Source organism: Trifolium pratense, linkage group LG2, assembly GCF_020283565.1.
Source record: "Trifolium pratense cultivar HEN17-A07 linkage group LG2, ARS_RC_1.1, whole genome shotgun sequence".
Lineage (NCBI taxonomy): Eukaryota > Viridiplantae > Streptophyta > Magnoliopsida > Fabales > Fabaceae > Trifolium > Trifolium pratense.
In genome coordinates, this window is record NC_060060.1 from 12352458 (window position 1) to 12370809 (window position 18352).

The 18352-nt window shown below is 32.5% G+C and overlaps 4 protein-coding genes across 5 annotated transcripts; 2 read left to right on the top strand and 2 right to left on the bottom strand.

The window, feature by feature from the left end:
- The first annotated feature begins 1404 nt into the window (after positions 1–1404).
- LOC123910390 (ribosomal RNA small subunit methyltransferase, mitochondrial) lies at positions 1405–11262 on the top strand. 2 transcript variants are annotated; one of them, XM_045961488.1, is made up of 6 exons: positions 1432–1784; positions 2463–3572; positions 3681–3788; positions 9828–10117; positions 10405–10638; positions 10743–11261. In XM_045961488.1, the coding sequence occupies exons 1-2, from the start codon at positions 1455–1457 to the stop codon at positions 3129–3131; spliced, it is 999 nt and encodes a 332-aa protein (XP_045817444.1). In that variant the 5' UTR covers positions 1432–1454; the 3' UTR covers positions 3132–3572; positions 3681–3788; positions 9828–10117; positions 10405–10638; positions 10743–11261. The 2 variants fall into 2 exon arrangements, with proteins under 2 accessions (XP_045817443.1, XP_045817444.1); XM_045961487.1 differs by having other exon boundaries at positions 1405–1784; positions 2463–3788; positions 10743–11262.
- Positions 3996–8562, bottom strand: LOC123910389 (3-epi-6-deoxocathasterone 23-monooxygenase CYP90C1-like). The gene is made up of 9 exons (XM_045961486.1): positions 8250–8562; positions 7436–7757; positions 5762–5911; positions 5218–5496; positions 4997–5089; positions 4834–4912; positions 4628–4734; positions 4415–4542; positions 3996–4336 (listed from the first exon to the last, which is right to left on the bottom strand). Exons 1-9 carry the CDS (start codon positions 8456–8458, stop codon positions 4246–4248), a joined length of 1458 nt encoding a protein of 485 aa, XP_045817442.1. The 5' UTR covers positions 8459–8562; the 3' UTR covers positions 3996–4245.
- LOC123904199 (amino acid permease 8-like) lies at positions 10381–11339 on the top strand. Its single transcript, XM_045953888.1, has 4 exons — positions 10381–10673; positions 10743–10821; positions 10916–11004; positions 11129–11339. Exons 1-4 carry the CDS (start codon positions 10381–10383, stop codon positions 11337–11339), a joined length of 672 nt encoding a protein of 223 aa, XP_045809844.1.
- Positions 11340–12591: 1252 nt separating this feature from the next.
- LOC123910391 (3-epi-6-deoxocathasterone 23-monooxygenase CYP90C1-like) lies at positions 12592–17058 on the bottom strand. Its single transcript, XM_045961489.1, has 9 exons — positions 16532–17058; positions 15010–15331; positions 14588–14737; positions 13920–14204; positions 13740–13829; positions 13536–13614; positions 13329–13435; positions 13124–13251; positions 12592–13040 (listed from the first exon to the last, which is right to left on the bottom strand). The coding sequence occupies exons 1-9, from the start codon at positions 16741–16743 to the stop codon at positions 12941–12943; spliced, it is 1473 nt and encodes a 490-aa protein (XP_045817445.1). The 5' UTR covers positions 16744–17058; the 3' UTR covers positions 12592–12940.
- Between the last annotated feature and the right edge of the window lie 1294 nt (positions 17059–18352).

Sequence of the window (18352 nt, forward strand, 5' to 3'; positions counted from 1 at the left end):
ATGTGTTTCCTAAGTAAAGATTGTTTTCATGTTATTTGGTTGTCTACATCTTGGTTCATTTGAAAAGTTCGCAACGACTATTTGTTTAATAATAAAGAGTTTGTGACTGAATCAATGATCGCTGATATCAAAATTCATGTTTGATGGTAGTTCAAGACTAAACTTAAAGATTTTGATTATGTTTTTAACTTATGGTATACCAACCTTTTGAATTGTTTAGTGCCGAGAGATGTGTAATGGTTCGGTTATGTCCATTTTTTGTTTCTTTTATTTTTGTAACTTAACTTTTGTTGCGCCTCTAAATTGAACACATTTTATACCAATTTTAAGTGTCGTTTTATTAATATAACTGTCGCTTTCAATGTTTTAAAAACCGGACCGACGAGACCTCTGGGTCAAGGTTTAACCGGTTCAACCGGTTGGACCGCAATTGAACCGGATAATTAATAAATTAATATTAAATTAAATAATAAAATAAAGCACAACTCAACACTAAGCCTTTTTATCAACAAAAAAAACACTAATCCCACACTTTAATAGAAAAAAGATCTACTACTACAATGACCCAAGTCCATTTTACAACCCTAAATATAAAAGATCTATGTACATGTCTTTGTGCCACTATAGTACAATAGAAATGTACAACCGCCTCTCTTAAACAAGAAACGCAAAAACAACTCTCTCTTCTCATATTCCTCCATGTATTTCTCATGTTCTCTTTCTTGCTCTTCTTCTTCTTTCCCACATTCCTCCTTATAGTTTTTCTTATTCTCTTTTATAAACTCCAACTCTTCTTCTTGTTACTTTCCTCTTTGTCAAAACACGGCCAAAATATTGCTTCTATAATAGCACATATATATTATATTGTTTGTACTCCGTGAAAAATTGAAATATCATGAGAATAAGAACAGAGAACTTGGACGATTTGTTTGATGATAAAGAAATAGATAAAAAAATCGTTCCAAAAGCCAAAAAACTGGTCCGGTTTAAACTAGTTTTTCCGGTTCAGCGGTCTGACCATCAACCCGGCCAGGTCACACCGGTTTCCAGCGGTTTCAAGCAGAACCGGTTCTGCATGCTGACCGAACCGCTCACTACACCGGTTCCCGGCCCAACCGGTCCGGTTCAGTTTTTAAAACTATGGTCGCTTTAATTGATTTAAAAATAAGATATATCTCAAGTGTGTTCGTAACATATGAGCTAAATAACCAAAAACATGATGAGATGACGCGAGTCTCTTTTAGCTTAACAAATGTTCTAGGTTCATCTCTGAATTGCGCATGCAACAATATTAAAACTCTTAGGGAGAGTTTGTCACTCATTTAAGTCCTACAAGGTACGAGCGATCAGAGGATATGCCATTAAAAGAAAAAGAGATAAATCACCACATTTGAACATGAAAATAACAAAAAATACATTTCAATATTGAAATATACATCGGTAAAAACTGAACCATGCTTGGCGCCACAAGACGCGTAACTGCATTGATTCCTCGGAGACTACAACCATTGCGCGAACTCCATGAAGACATCGAAGAAAGTATACATTTTCACAAGACCAAAGGCCAACACATTCTCACTAACCCGAGAATTCTGGACACTATTGTTCGAAAGTCAGCAATAAACCCTACCGACACGGTCCTTGAGATCGGTCCCGGCACCGGAAACCTCACTCTCAAGCTTCTAGAAGCTTCTCATGAGGTTATTGCCATTGAAATCGACCACCGCATGGTTAACATTCTTGAAAATCGTACTCACAAACGCGGCCTCCGCAACAAGCTAAGGGTAAGTTTCGTTTTGTTTTCATTGCAGTTTACCTGTTCGATGAAATGTCTAAGATAAATAAACAAGTGTCACTTGCCACCGTTGTATATTATTTTGGCAAATATATTAAATTTTAGTTTTAGTCCCTATAAAAATATTTTATTTTTTATTTAGTCCTTCCAAATATAACATTTTTGCTTTTGACACTTTAACCCTTGCAAAATTTATTTGATTTTAGTCCCTCAAAATATATAGTAAATCACCATTTTGGCTCTTGAAATTGTAGATGTAGCCATTTACGTCATGAAATTTGCTAATAGGCAAAAAGACTCCAATTTTTGAATTATGTCAAGCAATTTAGTCATTTTACTAACTTGTATCTAATTTACTTTCAAATTAGTCCTTGAATTATATCACTTGCTAGTAAATTAGTTCCTAGAATTATATCAATTTTTGTCAAACTAGTCTTACAAGATTTAACAGAAGGACGACCGCATTGTCCAATGTCTTTTTAGTATATTCGCAAATTTCAGGGGTGTAAATGTATGACTCCTATAATTTTAGGGGGTGAATTGGTGATTTGCTCTTGAATTGAGATTTATTCCTCAAAACAAGGACTAAAATGAATATTACAATGTCCAATTTCAATATGAACAAATTTTGCATGATTTAACCTTCCTTTTTTTTCTTTCTTTCCAGTTGATAACAAAAGATGCATTGAGAACAGAGTTCCCACCGTTCGATCTCGTAGTCGCCAACATTCCATACAGTATATCTTCACCACTCTTGATTAAACTTTTATACGGTACGACACCGTTTCGGAGCGCTACTCTTCTACTTCAGAAAGAGTTTGCTCGAAGATTACTTGCTAATCCCGGTGACTCTGAGTTTAACCGTTTAGCCGTTAATGTTAAGCTTCTAGCTGACGTGGAGTTTGTTATGGATGTTAGCAAAAGAGATTTTCTTCCGCCACCTAAAGTGGATTCCTCCGTCGTTATAATTCGACCAAAAGCTAAAATTCCTACAGTTGATCTCCATCAGTGGAGGGCTTTCACTAGGACTTGTTTTAATAACAAGAATAAGACGCTTGGTGCTACGTTTAAGAGTAAGAGGAAAGTTTTTGAGCTGTTGGAACTTAACAATGCATCTGGCTTAATTAGACAACAAGATGATTTTTGTTCGCTTAAGGAAAAGATAATCGGAGTTCTTAGGGAGGGAGGGTTTGATGATAAAAGGCCTTCGAAACTTTCGATTGAAGAATTGTTGCATTTGATGTCTTTGTTTAATCAAGTTGGTGTATATTTTGATCACCATGGAGAGGTTGGGAATGAAGATGATAGATTTGAGGTTGATGATGTTGATGACTAGTGATAAGCATCAACCACTTTGTGACATTTTTGTATATTATTAAGATCAGATTCTGTCTTGCTCATTAGCCAAAGGTTGGCAGTTGGATTGATTCAATAGCGCTGAGAGAACAATGGTCCCGTTGGTTCAATCCAACGGTTGATCAGTGACTGCAAAGACAGGAGAAAGTATGATCATAATTGATTTGTTTTATTTGCATAATAATATAAAAGAATATTGAAATTGTTTAGTAACTTAATGCATCTCTTGTATATTGTAATGTGCTCCTTTAGAATATATGCTTACTTAAAATATTAAAAGAATAGAGCATCTGAAAACATGGCATTGATGAATAAGTAGAAATTATTAGTTGTTCAATTCATGAATCACTACTCAGGTTTATGCTGGACACTTATATGTAGCGGCTATAGAACGGAACCACAAGTCCACAACTAGACATATGTAAAATTTCCCCTCAAATTATAGTGGTTATCTATCAAACCATTACAATATATGTGTTATAGTACCTTTCCAAAATGAGCCTAGCTTTAATTTTCATTCAAATCTCAGATATACAGGAAGGGACTGATCTACCTCAGGCTAGCGAGGGCTTGGCTTCCTCCTAGACAACTTTGGTTTGTGCAACAAATTTGTATAATTTTGCTCTGATTTAAGGCGGTACGTTCTAGTGTTTTTTCTTTCTTGTTATCTCATAATCATCTGTCTCCTTTTTATACATGTCACAAGCAGCAGATTCTATAATTCATGTCCTTCAGCATCTTTACTATCTTAGTCCTAGCTATACATATACAAGAGTTGTACTATAACTATACTAATTGACATAGTATAGTACACATAATTGACATTTGACATAGCATAGTACACATAGGATCTTTGAGAGTTAGTATTAATCATATCTACTACTAGCAATTGGTTTTCAAAGACAGAGATATAAGCACCTTTATTCTCTGAATATTGATGTTACGCAAGATCTAACACAATATATAGTACACATCACTATTTTCTGGGAAGGTAATCTTATTGTTTTGTTTACATGTAGTTACCCCTCTAGGTTGAAATAAATACATTTCCCCTCTATATACAATACAACATTTCCCTTGATGGTCTAATCCAATCAAGCGTTAATGGGTTGCACTCTAATTGGGAGCTTTTTCTTCATCTTAACTATTGGAAAGTATATTATTTCATCCCTCTCAGCGACCCATCTGCATAGTATAAACCAATCGCATGTTAAAATCATGAAACATGATGAATTTTTTAATATAGTGTAGCTATTGTATTACCTGTGTGTAGTAACAAGATGGTGAAGGAAAATAGAGAGCTCTACCCTAGAAAGGTCTAACCCAGGGCATAATCTTTGTCCACCACCAAATGGAGTAAAACAGTTGTTACTAGTCACAGCTTCAATTTTCTGCAAGCATAGAACATTGTGTATGTAGTTGCTACTGTAATTATGAGATCCTTATATAAACATGTAGCTCTAGAAGATTAGTTACCTCCCATCTCCATGGATCAAACTTGAAAGGGTTTTCATAGTTGTTTGCGTCCAAGTGAACAGAAGTAAGAGATGCCATAACACACCAGCCCTTTGGAATTAGGTACCCTGCATTCATATGCAGAAAAGTTGAACTGCATTAGTATTTAATTTTTATGCATCAAAGGCCAAAGATAAATGGCTCTTCCTTGTGAATAACTAAACCACCTTTAATTTCTACATCTTTGAGTGCTTTTCTCCAAATGCCATTGACTACATGGGCCATTCTAAGAGTTTCACTGATGACCTTTTAGAAAGGAACAAAATGCTAATTACATTTTTATTGAGGAACATCTGATTTTTTATGTATATGAAAGCTGACATTACTCACATTTTGAGTAAATGGCAGTGCCATGTAGTCAGTCCATGTATAATCATTTGAGCAACCAGCTGCCTTCAGCTTCTTCAATTCCATGTGCTCCTCCTAATATGAAAATAATCAGACAAACCATATATGAAGTTATTGTTTGGTTGTGATTTAATTTACAAGGTTACTAACTTCAAAATTTTCATTGCTTAGCATATGACACTGCTAATTTTAAATGAACGCACCATAAGTTTGGTTAGAACAAGAGGGGTGTCAGAGAGGAATTTGAGGGCCAAGGTCATGGCCGTAGCAAGGGTCTCTTCCCCTGGAATCATCATCACTATGATGTTTTGGCAAATCCTTTCCAATGCCAGGCTTGAGCTTGGGTTTGAGCTAGATAACTCACCCTTATTATCCCTTAAGAGTGCATCTAGTATACACTGATCTTCTGCATTATTATTCATCATTAGTTTCTTTCTCTGATCCACTATCCTCCTCACTATCTTCATCATCCTTTCCTTTGCCTATACAATATATTCACATATATATAATTACACACTTTAATTAATCACAAAATAACTAATTAATTTAAAGCTAACAAGTGCACTTTTCTTGACATTTCCGCTGTTTTAAAAAATGCGAGACAATTTTTCACTTTAAGATTCTCTTTTCTTGTTAACAAGTAAAATTAACACAAATTTTAAGAAATAAAATTAAAATATTTTTACTAAATAAGAGATCCTAATATTCATAAATAATATATATTCAGATATATTTAATTTGTGGGACCTTCAAGGATTTGTATAGCCTTGTTCCTGGAAACCTGATGGGCAAACATATCAAGCCTTTGATGAATTCTCCAAAATCTGTTCTCAACAACTCCAGATCTTCACCAGGGCCAACACTCATCAAAACTTTAATCAAAATAGTAAATGTGATCTGGTATATGCATATATTAAAAAATTCAAAAAGGAAAAAAAATTAGGAGATATTATATATAAAGAAAGATTAATCAAATTAAATTGAAATAGATTTGGCTTAAATGCAGTTTTGCCCCCCCTGTTTTGATTAAATCGGAATTTTACCCCCCCTGTTTTAAAACGCGGACTTTTACCCCCCCCTGTTTTATAATTTTTTGGATTTTGCCCCCCATAAAATTCTGCTTTCGAGTCACAACTTTAAAGTTTCGCACACAACTCAATTTTGATCAATAATTCACCAAAAGGATACCGAAATGACCGTAATCGAGTTATCTTTCCACATAATCAAACCCCACTGAATTTGGAGTTACAAAGAGAGATTAATTACCATTTTAGTGAAGGTATGTCCCCCAAAATTTTGCAAAAATCTGCTTTCGAGTCACAACTTCAAAGCTTCGCATACAACTCAATTTGGATCCATAATTCACCAAACGGCTATCGAAATGACCGTAATCGAGTTAGCTTTCCACAGAATTAAACCCCACTAAATTTGGAGTTACAGAGAGAGATTAATTACCGTTTTAGTGAAGGTGTGTCCAATTACTAATTCTGCAGAAATCTACTTGTGATCTTAAAATTCAACATCGTCTACCGAACCCATCGTAACTCCAAAATCGACGAAATTGAAATGCCAACAAGGGTAATTTCGTTAGATTTCCATACATGTAAATAGTATTAAAAAATGAGCTACAGGGTGAGAGGAATGACGAAAATACTAGTAGTAGTTTCATACGATAATTAATTTGAACAGACCTTCACTAAAACGGTAATTAATCTCTCTCTGTAACTCCAAATTTAGTGGAGTTTGATTCTGTGGAAAACTAACTCGATTGCGGTCGTTTCGGTACCAGTTTGGTGAATTATTGATCTAAATTGAGTTCTGTGCGAAGCTTTGAACTTAAGGCTCAGAAGCAGATTTTGTGCAAAATTTTAGTGGGGGGCAAAATCCAACAAATTATAAAATAGGGGGGGTAAAATTCCGCATTTTAAAATAGGGGGGGTAAAATTCCGCATTTTCCAAAATAGGGGGGGTAAAACTGCATTTAAGCCAATAGATTTTAATTCCTGTAAATATATCATTAATTTATGCTTTTAGTCATGTAACCTGTTTTTTAGTTCTTGTAAATATACACATTTTTACCTTTAATTTTTACTGTTTTGTTTTAGTGTCTGCACAAAAGACCAAAAGCAAAATGTGATATATTTACAAGTAAAATTATACGACCTCCGTTTTTTTATAAAAAACAATTGACATTTTAGATTCATTAGATAATTAATGTATTTGATCTATATTATAGACCAGATATATAAGTTATTTAATGAATCTAAAAAGTGAGTTGTTTTTAAAAAGGACCCGGGAGAGTATTTTACAAGACTAAAAGCAAAAAATAATATATACTTTTGAGACTAAAAACATATTTAAACTATTAATTTATTGAGAAAATAATATTGCGAGAAAAAGATAAATTAAAAAGAGATAGACCTTTTTGACTTCATCTTGAACATAAATTGTTTTGTGAGTCCAAGATGCTAAGCATTGTTTGACAGTTTGTTCAATATCTCTGGTGATTTGAGCTTTAAATTGTGGGGATTTAAGAAACACTAAAATGAGGGAATGTAATTTCTTATGCATGTTTCCATTCAATTCAAGTATAGAGTGTTCTCCCATTAGTTCTCTGATTGATTTTGGATAAGCAGGGACAAATGTGTTCCCTTGATTCTGCAGAATTACCTTGTTCACCTCTGAGTCTGTTGACACTATTATATTGCTTCCTAGAATATTTGACTTAAACACATTCCCATAACTGCAGCACATTTTTATAAATTTATAACAAAATACTCCATCAGTATGAAAGAAACTTGGTATCCGACTTATGGACCGACTAATTTGGAGGACTAATTTTACCGTCCAATTGAAATCAAAACAAATTAAAGCTGTGTATAGACTGAACCAGTATATGACACAGAAAATTCAAACTTAAGATCTAGAGAAAAGACAAACTCCAAAGTCACAAGGCTATACCACAAGTCAACCTTGGGGTAAATAGTAAACTTGTATAATTTAATGTTGCTTCTATGTATATATAGGTTTAGGAACACTTGTCACATACTCCATTTTACACGACCTTAAGTTAAGACTTAACAAAATGACAAACTGACCCCAACTTTACTAGCATAAGAGACTAAATTGAAATTTTTTAGAGACCAAAATCAACTTAAAATAAATGTCAAAGACTAAACATGAAATAAGCCTAATAATTGGGTTATAGATAAATGATAGTAAAATGAAAACTTACATAGACTTGCGGTTTTCAAAGAAGGTGACAGGGTGAGAAGAATAGCCAGAAGCAATGAACTCAAGAGTCTCTCCAACTAAAGGCCAACCTGCGTTCCCTTTTGGTATTTTAATTCCCTTTCTCACTTTAATATTACTCTCTTTCTTCACAATCCACCACCAACTCATTAACAACACAATTATTCCCACACCTATAACCCAATATTCCATAACTGTTTTAATTGTTGGAGAGTAAAAGAGAGAAAGATGAAGGAGAGAAAAATAAAGAGAGATCAGAGAAATGGAAGTAATGTCAGCTCATGATAACTTAGCAGAGGATATTTAGAAAAGGTTGACTTTTTATTTTTTAATAACAAATTGTTAGTACATTTTTAGGTTAGTTTTTTATATTTTGTCACAAGTCACAGCTTAAACTCTGGACCTCAACTCCTTTAACCCTTAGTCTATCTCATCCCATTTATAAAAAGGTTGGCTTAGTTTAAGGAAATAATGATATTTGGTGCATCATAGTTTCAACAAAAAAAAAGTCTTAGATCATCATCATCATATAAAAAGAACTCAAAATTATGGTGACAATATCTTCAAATTTGTCTAAAATATAACAATATCTTAAAATATGATGGAATTCTATATTGGTTCTGTCATGCTTCTCTTTGAAATTGTTATAGGAGAGGTAACTTTGTTACTGGACAAAGAAATTACACATACACTAATGCGGTCAAGTCTATATTGGGTAAATAACAAAACAACGTGTAGTAAAATTTAATTTAACATAGTCTGTCTCCCGAGAGGTCACTTGGTTGAGGACTTGTTCCACAACCTAGAGAAACTCGATTCAAAACCCGGCACCGAAAAAAATAAATAAATTAATTTAACATATGTGTGCACGTACATGTTACTTGTGAAAATAATTGAGCACTAATTTCATACTTCATATATGGCACTAAATTTCATGGGCAACCTTGTTTATTACTTCAACAACATTTCTTAATTCTTGTGGTTTTTGCGAGAATGTTTCTATTATAAGGGACGAAGGAAGCATTATATACTATGTATTACTATCTATCAAATAACTGAATTTTTTTGAGAAACTACACATTAATTGTTTTAATACAACCTCAAGTGAAATAAAATGTTATGGAAGAAAAGTTAAATATATTACATTAATATTGAAAACATCACACCAAATCAAAACTACAGTATAATTATTTCACCTGAAGTTGTATTCTAAACAAGGACGTCACTGAAGTTTTGAATGTCCTATACGAAGTATGAAGTTGGTGTCCTGTTATTTTTATAAGTAACACGCACGCATGTGCGCATGCATGTACGCATGCATACACATTCGCGCACACATATATAAAGCTAAATTAAATTTTCTTACACTTTTTGTTTATTAATTGTATTCTTAATACCCGTAGTTTTTGCGATAATGTTTCCATAATATGGGACAAATGGAATATTAGTATATCTATCATTTAAGTTTCTTTAATTTCAACCAAAACAATTTTGACCGAATAAAACAAGTTTATTTAAATTCACCTTTTTGCTGAATTCTAAAACAATTGTTGCATTGCAGGAACATTTTGGGCAGCAACTGCTCATATATCACTGTTGTGATAGGCTCAGGTGATATGGGCAATGGCGCAACTTGAGTGGATCTTTAGAGTTTAGACCGATTCTAATGATTTTGTTTGTGGCCTATTTCAATATCTGAATATCCGTGGAATTATTTGGATTGGTCGAATTGTTACTTTCTCATTCTCAAATTTAAATCAAGTATCGGAGCTATCCATAATTGCAACTATCAATCTATAATGTCCCTCGTTTATTTTGGAATTGGACTTGGTCTAGGCATAGCCAAAGCAGGTACACAACACAAAAAAAAAAAATTCATGCAACATCGCACTCTAATTTTTCACCTAGCAGAAAATGGAACTCTTAAAGGAAGCTTAATGAGAATTAGCACCGACCAAATCACTCACACTCAGAAAATATGGAAGAGATTATAAGCTTTAGGGGCAATAGCTTGTGCATACTCTTTCTCCATTATACTAATTGAAATTCAAGTTTGCATATTCCTTCTCCATTATATCTTCTTACAGAAATTATACAAATTATTTCATAGGATAATGCATGTTTGCGCTGTTGCACAGGACACCGTAAAATCTCATGCCGAGCAAAATACAATGAAAAGGGCAATTATGGTGAGCATTGTGAGTATTGCAACATTTTATCTATTGTGTGGAAGCATAGGTTATGCAAACTTTGGAGATTATGTACCTGAAAACCTACTGATCGGGTTTGGTTCCTATTACTATAACCACCTATATTGGCTTGTCGACATTGCCAACCTCGCGGTTGTTGTGCATTTGATTGGGGCATACCAGGTATTAACTGTATCTTACTACGCTACGAAGCCCTTGTTAGATAATTTAAAGTAACAAAAAAAAAGTAGTAAATCTAATGTAACCTTTATATTATATTGTGTTAGGTGTTTTCCCACGTTTGTCAAGAATTGGGCTGCACATAGGTGGTCTCGTAGTGAAGTTTTTACAGAGTATGGACTGCCGGTATTTCGTCCATTATGGAGGACCAGCTATGTTGTATTCACAACCTGCATGACCATGACATTACCATCTTTCACATATATAATTGGAATATTAGGAGCTTTCGGGTTCTGGCCCTTGGCTGTTTATTTCCCAATTACAATGTACCTATGAGAGAAAAAAATTCGGAAATGGACTAGAAGATGGGTAGGACATCAGATGCTCAATGGATGTGAGATTTCCATACTTGCTGCTATTGGATCGATTGTAGGATCGTCTGATTTAAATTGAAAACTGTTTGATTGTAATCAATTTTAGATTGGAATTTCAGGTTTCAATTTTATGTTGTAATCTCCCCCTTTGGTTATGCAACCCTCGGAGATCATGCACCTGGAAATCTATTGGCCGGATTTGGTTTCTATTACTATAACCTATATTGGCTTCTCGGCATTGCAAACCTTGCGGTTGTTGTGCATTTAATTGAGTTATGCAACCTTGCGGTTTTTGTCCCTGAGATTTTGAGTTCCCTATGCGAAGTATGAAGTTGGCGCCCCTGTTATTTTTATAAGTAACACGCACGCATGTCCGCATGCATACACATGCACGCACGCACACATATAAAGTTAAATTAAATTTTATTACACTTTTCTTTTATTAATTGTATTCTTCGTACCCATGATTTTTGCGAGAATGATAGGTGGAATATTATATATTTGTTATCTATTAAATAATTTAATTTTATAAAAAAATCTAGCACAAGTGACCACATAATAATTTCGTGTCAGCAGAATATGAAATTCCCATTCCCTACATTTAGGGATGGTGGAATATGAAATTCCTATTCCACTTGGTATGGAGACCATTTATGTTGTATGTATTCACAACCTTCATAGGCATGGTATATTGCTTGACAAAATCATGAAAAAATAGAATTCACACACACTTTTTAAGAAGTTCCATCTCATTAGATTGTTTTAAAACTATGCTTAGCTAATAGAAAATTATTCAAATTTAGCAGTCTCTGGCTCTAACTCTAATTCAATTAAGAAATAAAATCTTGGAAAGAATCAATTTGCAACCATTCTTAAACAATACTAGTATACCAGTTGCATAGTATCCAATACATGAGACAGTGCTTTATAAATGTGGTACTTTCTTCAATATAAGATATATAATTGTGATATTGGAAACACTCAAGTCTCAAACTTACACATTTATGACATTATTGATATAAGATATATAATTGTAACTTTTGGTTCAGCTTTCTTACATGATGATTGTGGTCCAAATGCTCACATTCTTTGAATGAGTGATGCATTATAATAGAAATTATGACTGTTCAATTGTTCATTATTTAGTGAAAACGGGTCAACCTTTTTATGTTTATGACCATGAAATAGTTAAGGATTAGCCTCATCCATCTAGGAAGATTTACATGGCCCTCAATTTGATTATGCAGAACACCGAGAATATATTATTAACCAGATTTCTGCACAAGACGAATAGAGACTGATAAAAAAAGGAACTACGTAACAGATGTGCCGTATATATGCAGAACACCAAGAATAAACACCAAAACAAACACCACATGGAGAACAAATGTGTTCCACAAGGCAAGTAGAAGAGGTTGTGAAACACAAGTTTGTGTCATGGCATGGGCCAAGAGTACTGCAAAACCCACATGGAGAACATACCTAGTAGTACCCACCACAAAAAGTTGCATTGGAATCAAACAAATAAGGTAATGTATAAACACAAGATCTAAGAGTCAGCTTCAATCATCTCCACTTGCAATTTTTAAAAAAATATTGTAATAGGGTCCAAAAGCACCTTTATTCTTTGAATATTGATGTTATGCAAGTGCCAATACAATATATAGTACAAAACACTTTTTTCTGGAAAGGTAACCTTATTGTTCTGTCGACTATAAAGTTACTCCTCTAGGTTGAAATAAACATACTCTCTCTGGTCTCATATAAGCCTCGATTCATTTTCAGGTTCATTGAATAACTGATAAATTTAGTCTATACAATGAGCCTAAAAACTGAATTGTTGCTTATATATGAGACCAATGAGACCGGAGAGAGTATAATATAAATAAATATAAATCTCTTTATATACAATAGAAGATTTTCTTGGTGGCCTAATCCAATGAGGTGTTAATGGGTTGCACTCTAATTGGGAGCTTTTTCTTCATCTTAACAGTTGGAAAGTATATTATTTCATCCCTCTCAGCCATCCATCTGCATTGTAGAAACCAGTCACATGTTAAAATCTTGTAACATTATGAAGCAAAATAAAAGTTATTGTGTAGCTATTATATTACCTGTATGTAGTAACAAGATGGTGAAGGAAAATAGAAAGTTCTAGCCTAGAAAGTTCTAATCCAGGGCATAGTCTATGTCCACTCCCAAATGGGGTAAAACAATTGTTACTAGCCACCACTCCAATTTTCTGCAAGCATAGAACATAGTATATAAAATTGCTTATGTAATTATGAGATCCTTATATAGCTCTAGAAGATTAATTACCTCCCATCTCCATGGATCAAACTTAAAGGGATTTTCGTAGTTCTTTTCGTCCATGTGAACTGAGGTAAGAGATGCCATAACACACCAGTCTTTTGGAATTAGGTACCCTACATTCATATGCAGAAAAGTTTAACTGCATTAGTATTTAGTTTTTATGCATCAAGACCAAAATACATACAACTACCTCTTCCTTGTGAACTAAGCTACCTTTAATTTCGACGTCTTTGACTGCTTTTCTCCAAATGCCATTGACTATATTGGCCATTCTAAGAGTTTCACTGATGACCTTTTATAAAGAAGATGAAATAGAAATCAATGAACATAATGCTAATTACATTTTTGTAAAAGGAAACATAAGTTATATTAACAACTGATTTTGTATATATATGAAAGCTAACATTGGAGACTCACATTTTGAGTAAATGTCAGTGACATGTAATCAGTCCATGTATACTCATTTGAGCAATTAGTCTTCTGCTTCTTCAATTCCATGTTTTCCTCCTAATAACAATCGGTCGAAAAAACCAGATAAAGTTAAAAAAAAATCAATAATTTGAAATAATACATAACATGATTAAGTTATGAACATACCATAAGTTTCGATAGAGCGAGAGGAGAGTCAGAGAGAAATTTGAGGGCTAATGTCATGGCTGTAGGAAGGGTTTCTTCTCCTGGGATCATAAACTCTATGATGTTTTGGCTAATCATTTCCACCATTAGGCTTGAACTTGAGCTAGAGTTGTATAACTCACTCTTATCCCTTAACAGTGCATCCACCACATCATTCACTGCACAACGGTCTGCATTATTATCTATAATTAGCTTCATTCTGTCCTCTACTATCCTTCTCACCATCTTCATCATCCTTTCCTTAGCCTGCACATATGTATGCACACATAATTAAACACTTTAATCACAAACTAACTCTTAAAATTTGTAGTTGGGCGGCCTAGCACTATTGGACTTGGTGCGAGGATATAAATAGTGGGTCACCCGATCAGAAACATGATAACATGTGACCCAATAGATCGTGGAGGAGGCTCTGATGCCATCTTAGAATTTGAAGTTGGGTTTAATTCAACCCTACAAAAACGGCTTGTAAGGTTAGGATTGCCTCTACTTTATTAACATATATCCAGGTCATCTGGAAACCGATGTGGGACTCTTAACACTAACTAATTGAGGATATTTCTATCAATCAAAAAATAAACATAAATAATACACACACACACACAAATTATATATTTAGTTTGTGGGACCTTCAAGGATTTGTATAATGTTGTTCCTGGAAACTTGATGGGTAAGCAAATCAAGCCTTTGATGTATTCTCCAAATTCTCTTTTCAACAAATCCAAATCTTCACCAGGACCAATGCTCATCAAAACTTTAATCAAAATAGTAAATGTAATCTGCATAAAAAGAGAAGATAATTAGGAGATTGTATATAAAAGAAAAAACCAATGAGAAAATAGATTGTGAAACTAACAATGTGAATCATTATTCATTGATTGGCGGGAAAAGTAATTTAACTAACTGAAACTAACATAACTACTTCAAATTAACTAGTTGTTAAACAATTTGACTACGGTCAACTTAGGTAACTTGGTTAACAAGTTACTGAGTCTGTTAATTTGAGACACAAATAACGTTTAAGTAAAAGTATATAAAAAGAGAGAGGGACCTTTTTGACTTCATCTTGAAAGTATATTGTATTGTTGGTCCAAGAAGCTAAGCATTGTTTGACAGAATGTTGAATATCTTTGGTGATTTGAGCTTTAAATTGTGGAGATTTAAGAAACACTGCAATGAGTGAATGAAGTTTCTTATGCATGTTACCATTCAATTGAAGTATTGAGTGTTCTCCCATTAATTCTCTAATTGATTTTGGATAAGCAGGGACAAATATATTTCTTTGATTCTGCAGAATAACCTTGTTTACTTCTGGATCTGTTGAAATTATCACATTGCTTCCCAAAATATTTGTCTTAAACACATTCCCATAACTGCATTTACATTTAGAAAAGAATATAAAATCAAGTTTCATTTTTTTATTGAATGAAAGGGAATATAGTACGTAATATAATAATATATATAATATGAAAATCTAGCTAGTTGTTTTATGATGGAAGTGATGAAATCACATGGATGCTATATATTTTGTGCTTCCACACAGTCCAAGGGGCAATCTATCTTAGCTGGAAAGAGATCTCTCATGTGACATAACATTAGTGAAATCTTAATCTTAGGAAAAATATATGGTGAAGGGGTTTAAATATAAAAAGTGTGTGTGCATGCATGATTAAAATTAATAAATTAAGGGAGTCTCTAAATGCTCATTTTGTATGGAAAATGCTAAGTAGTGTTTTTGGATTACTAATTAATTAAGTAAGAAAGTTAATATAATAAAATGATTTTAAAAATTGTGTAATTCGTTTATTTCTTTGGTACATGCGTAATTCATTTTTTTCAAATATAGAAAATGTTCTTTTCAAAACAAAATTTATCTTTTCAGTTTTCTTATTGTATTCTGAAACACTAGTTAGCATGACTACTTTTGTAATTTTTTTTGTTTACAATGAACTGAGGATCGAACCCAGAACCTATAGCGTACTACCCAAATCCTTCACCGTTAGACAAAACCTAGTGGTTTACTTTGGTAATAACTAAATTTCTAGAAGTATTTGCTTGAAAAAAATGTCGCAGCTGTGAAATTAATGTGTATGTGAGAGAGAATTAATGTGTAAAATATTGTTCCAAATAAATTAAGATTCACATTTCACTTTTGACAACTCAGTTTCCTCAATGATGTAAAACTCCAACAACAATATCTTAAAAGGAAAAATGTTGGATGGAATGTTTGGTGAGCATATGCATGTAGTTGGCCTCGTGGAGAAACTATGAAAAGGATATGAGTATATGCAAAAAAAAAATAAAAAAAAATAGCAATACTACAATTAAGAAGCATAAATCAAAATCATATAATATCATCAATGCGTGGTAAGGGATGAAATTCAACAATATTACTTCAGATTCAAATCACAATGCCGATATTATTAGACTTAATAATATTTTCTATAATTACCCAATTTCAAATTCAAAATCTTTTATTTATGTGCGCGAGTTTTCAAACAATATTTACCATTTCCGTCTATAGAAAAAAAATACTAAAAATAGGGATAATTAAGAATTTTTTTAAGGCTTACATAGACTTGCGATTTTCCATGAAGATGACAGGTCGAGAAGAATAGCCAGAAGCAATGAACTCAAGTGTCTCTCCAAGTAAAGGCCAACCTGAATTTCCTTTTGGTATTTTATTTCCATTTTTCTCCTTCTTCTTCTTCTTCTTCATCACAAACCACCAAGAACTTATTAACAATACAATTATGCTCACACATACACCTATAAACCATTCCATTTTTTCAATATCTCTAACTAGCACACAATTTGAAGATACATAAATATATATATATGATTCTGAAAAAGGTTCTAGCTACTAATAGCTATAGATACCTTTTATTTTTTTGGTCAAGAAAATAATAGCTAGATACCTATTTTATTGTACTTGATGTTGATTCATCTATCATCATATATAGTTTCTGTTTGTTTGGGAATGAGATGAGAGAAGAGAAGAATAGAAGAGATTCAGATGAGAAGAAAATGTACTCTGAAAGGAATATATAGTTAGGAAGAAACTTCTCTTTGGAGATCCATATCCACTTTATAAGCATATAGTACTATATTTTCTTTTTTATGACTAGACTTTATATACCATATAAATAAAAGTGAGTATCTCGATATTTTCAATTGTGTTTATATTCATATTTGAAAAAAATAATTAAAATGTATACAAAAACTAGTATGTTAGAAAATATTTATATGTAAAATAATTACGAAATTTGCAAATTGAATATTGGCCAAATTCTTTACATTATTTTCATGAATTATTTTATACTATAAATGATATGGTCAAACTTATGACAATATTTTTTAGGAATGGTATTAAATAAAAATAATAGATGAATTGTTTTTTACTACATATGATTATTTGTCATGGCAATTCAACGCCAATATACATCCACTGTCAATTAGAATATATATAAATAATTGTAACCAATATATATATATGAGTCAGGATCCGTTGACACCAACTAGTTTGACACCAAATGTTACACCTCTCAATAACGTTTTAACCGATATAAATTTTATAAAATCCACCGTTGGATTGAAAGTTTACATCATATAGATCATTTGTGTAAAATTTCAGACAAATCCAAAATCATTTGATATGCTATTGAGACACATAAAGATTAACGGCATTTAAAAAAATACAAAAACCGTTAATTTTGATGTATCTCAATAACATATCAAATGATTTTGGATTTATTTGAAATTTTACACAAATGATCTATATGATGTAAACTTTCAATCCAACGGTGGATTTTATAAAATTTATATCGGTTAAAACGTTATTGAGAGGTGTAACATTTGGTGTCAAACTAGTTGGTGTCAACGGATCCTGACTCTATATATATATATATATATATATATATATATATATATATATATATATATATATATATATATATATATATATATATATATATAATTTTATATTTTTAATTAAAATTAAATTTAAATATAATCTCAAATTTTAATTGAAATAAATAATTATAAGTTAATAATGATTAAAAATATCAATTGAGCCTATGCCTATGCCCATGCTTGGCACACATGCTACCGTTATATTCTCCATCTCTAATCATAATAAGTATATTGTTTTTTTTACCACATTTATATATAATGAGAAAAATTAGTTAATTAAATGTGTGAATTTTGTGTGAATGTCTTTCTAATTATTATTTTTTTGGTACAAGTGAATTTCTTTCTAAATTATGATTGGTAATATGAATACGAAATTAACTTTTTATTTATCATAAGATAAATTAGTAATAGTATTATAGAGGTTGGAGTTTGAACTCTAATTTTTTTACTTCGCCACACTTAAAACATGTGAGTTTAATCAA

What these genes read in the sequence shown, in the direction of transcription:
- LOC123904199 (XM_045953888.1), top strand. Translation starts at nt 10,381, where the DNA reads ATGCATGTTTGCGCTGTTGCACAGGACACCGTAAAATCTCATGCCGAG. An exon ending in TACTACGCTACGAAGCCCTT is followed by an intron (nt 10,674 to 10,742) that starts GTTAGATAATTT and finishes ATATTGTGTTAG; the next exon opens with GTGTTTTCCCACGTTTGTCA. An exon ending in TTACAGAGTATGGACTGCCG is followed by an intron (nt 10,822 to 10,915) that starts GTATTTCGTCCA and finishes TTGGAATATTAG; the next exon opens with GAGCTTTCGGGTTCTGGCCC.
- LOC123910390 (XM_045961487.1), top strand. Translation starts at nt 1,455, where the DNA reads ATGCTTGGCGCCACAAGACGCGTAACTGCATTGATTCCTCGGAGACTA. An exon ending in GCCTCCGCAACAAGCTAAGG is followed by an intron (nt 1,785 to 2,462) that starts GTAAGTTTCGTT and finishes CTTTCTTTCCAG; the next exon opens with TTGATAACAAAAGATGCATT.
- LOC123910391 (XM_045961489.1), bottom strand. Translation starts at nt 16,743, where the DNA reads ATGGAATGGTTTATAGGTGTATGTGTGAGCATAATTGTATTGTTAATA. An exon ending in CACTGACATTTACTCAAAAT is followed by an intron (nt 13,615 to 13,739) that starts GTGAGTCTCCAA and finishes TCTTTATAAAAG; the next exon opens with GTCATCAGTGAAACTCTTAG. An exon ending in TTGATCCATGGAGATGGGAG is followed by an intron (nt 13,252 to 13,328) that starts GTAATTAATCTT and finishes CTATGCTTGCAG; the next exon opens with AAAATTGGAGTGGTGGCTAG.
- LOC123910389 (XM_045961486.1), bottom strand. Translation starts at nt 8,458, where the DNA reads ATGGAATATTGGGTTATAGGTGTGGGAATAATTGTGTTGTTAATGAGT. An exon ending in TTTGAAAACCGCAAGTCTAT is followed by an intron (nt 7,758 to 8,249) that starts GTAAGTTTTCAT and finishes AATGTGCTGCAG; the next exon opens with TTATGGGAATGTGTTTAAGT. An exon ending in CAAAGATGTAGAAATTAAAG is followed by an intron (nt 4,735 to 4,833) that starts GTGGTTTAGTTA and finishes ATATGAATGCAG; the next exon opens with GGTACCTAATTCCAAAGGGC.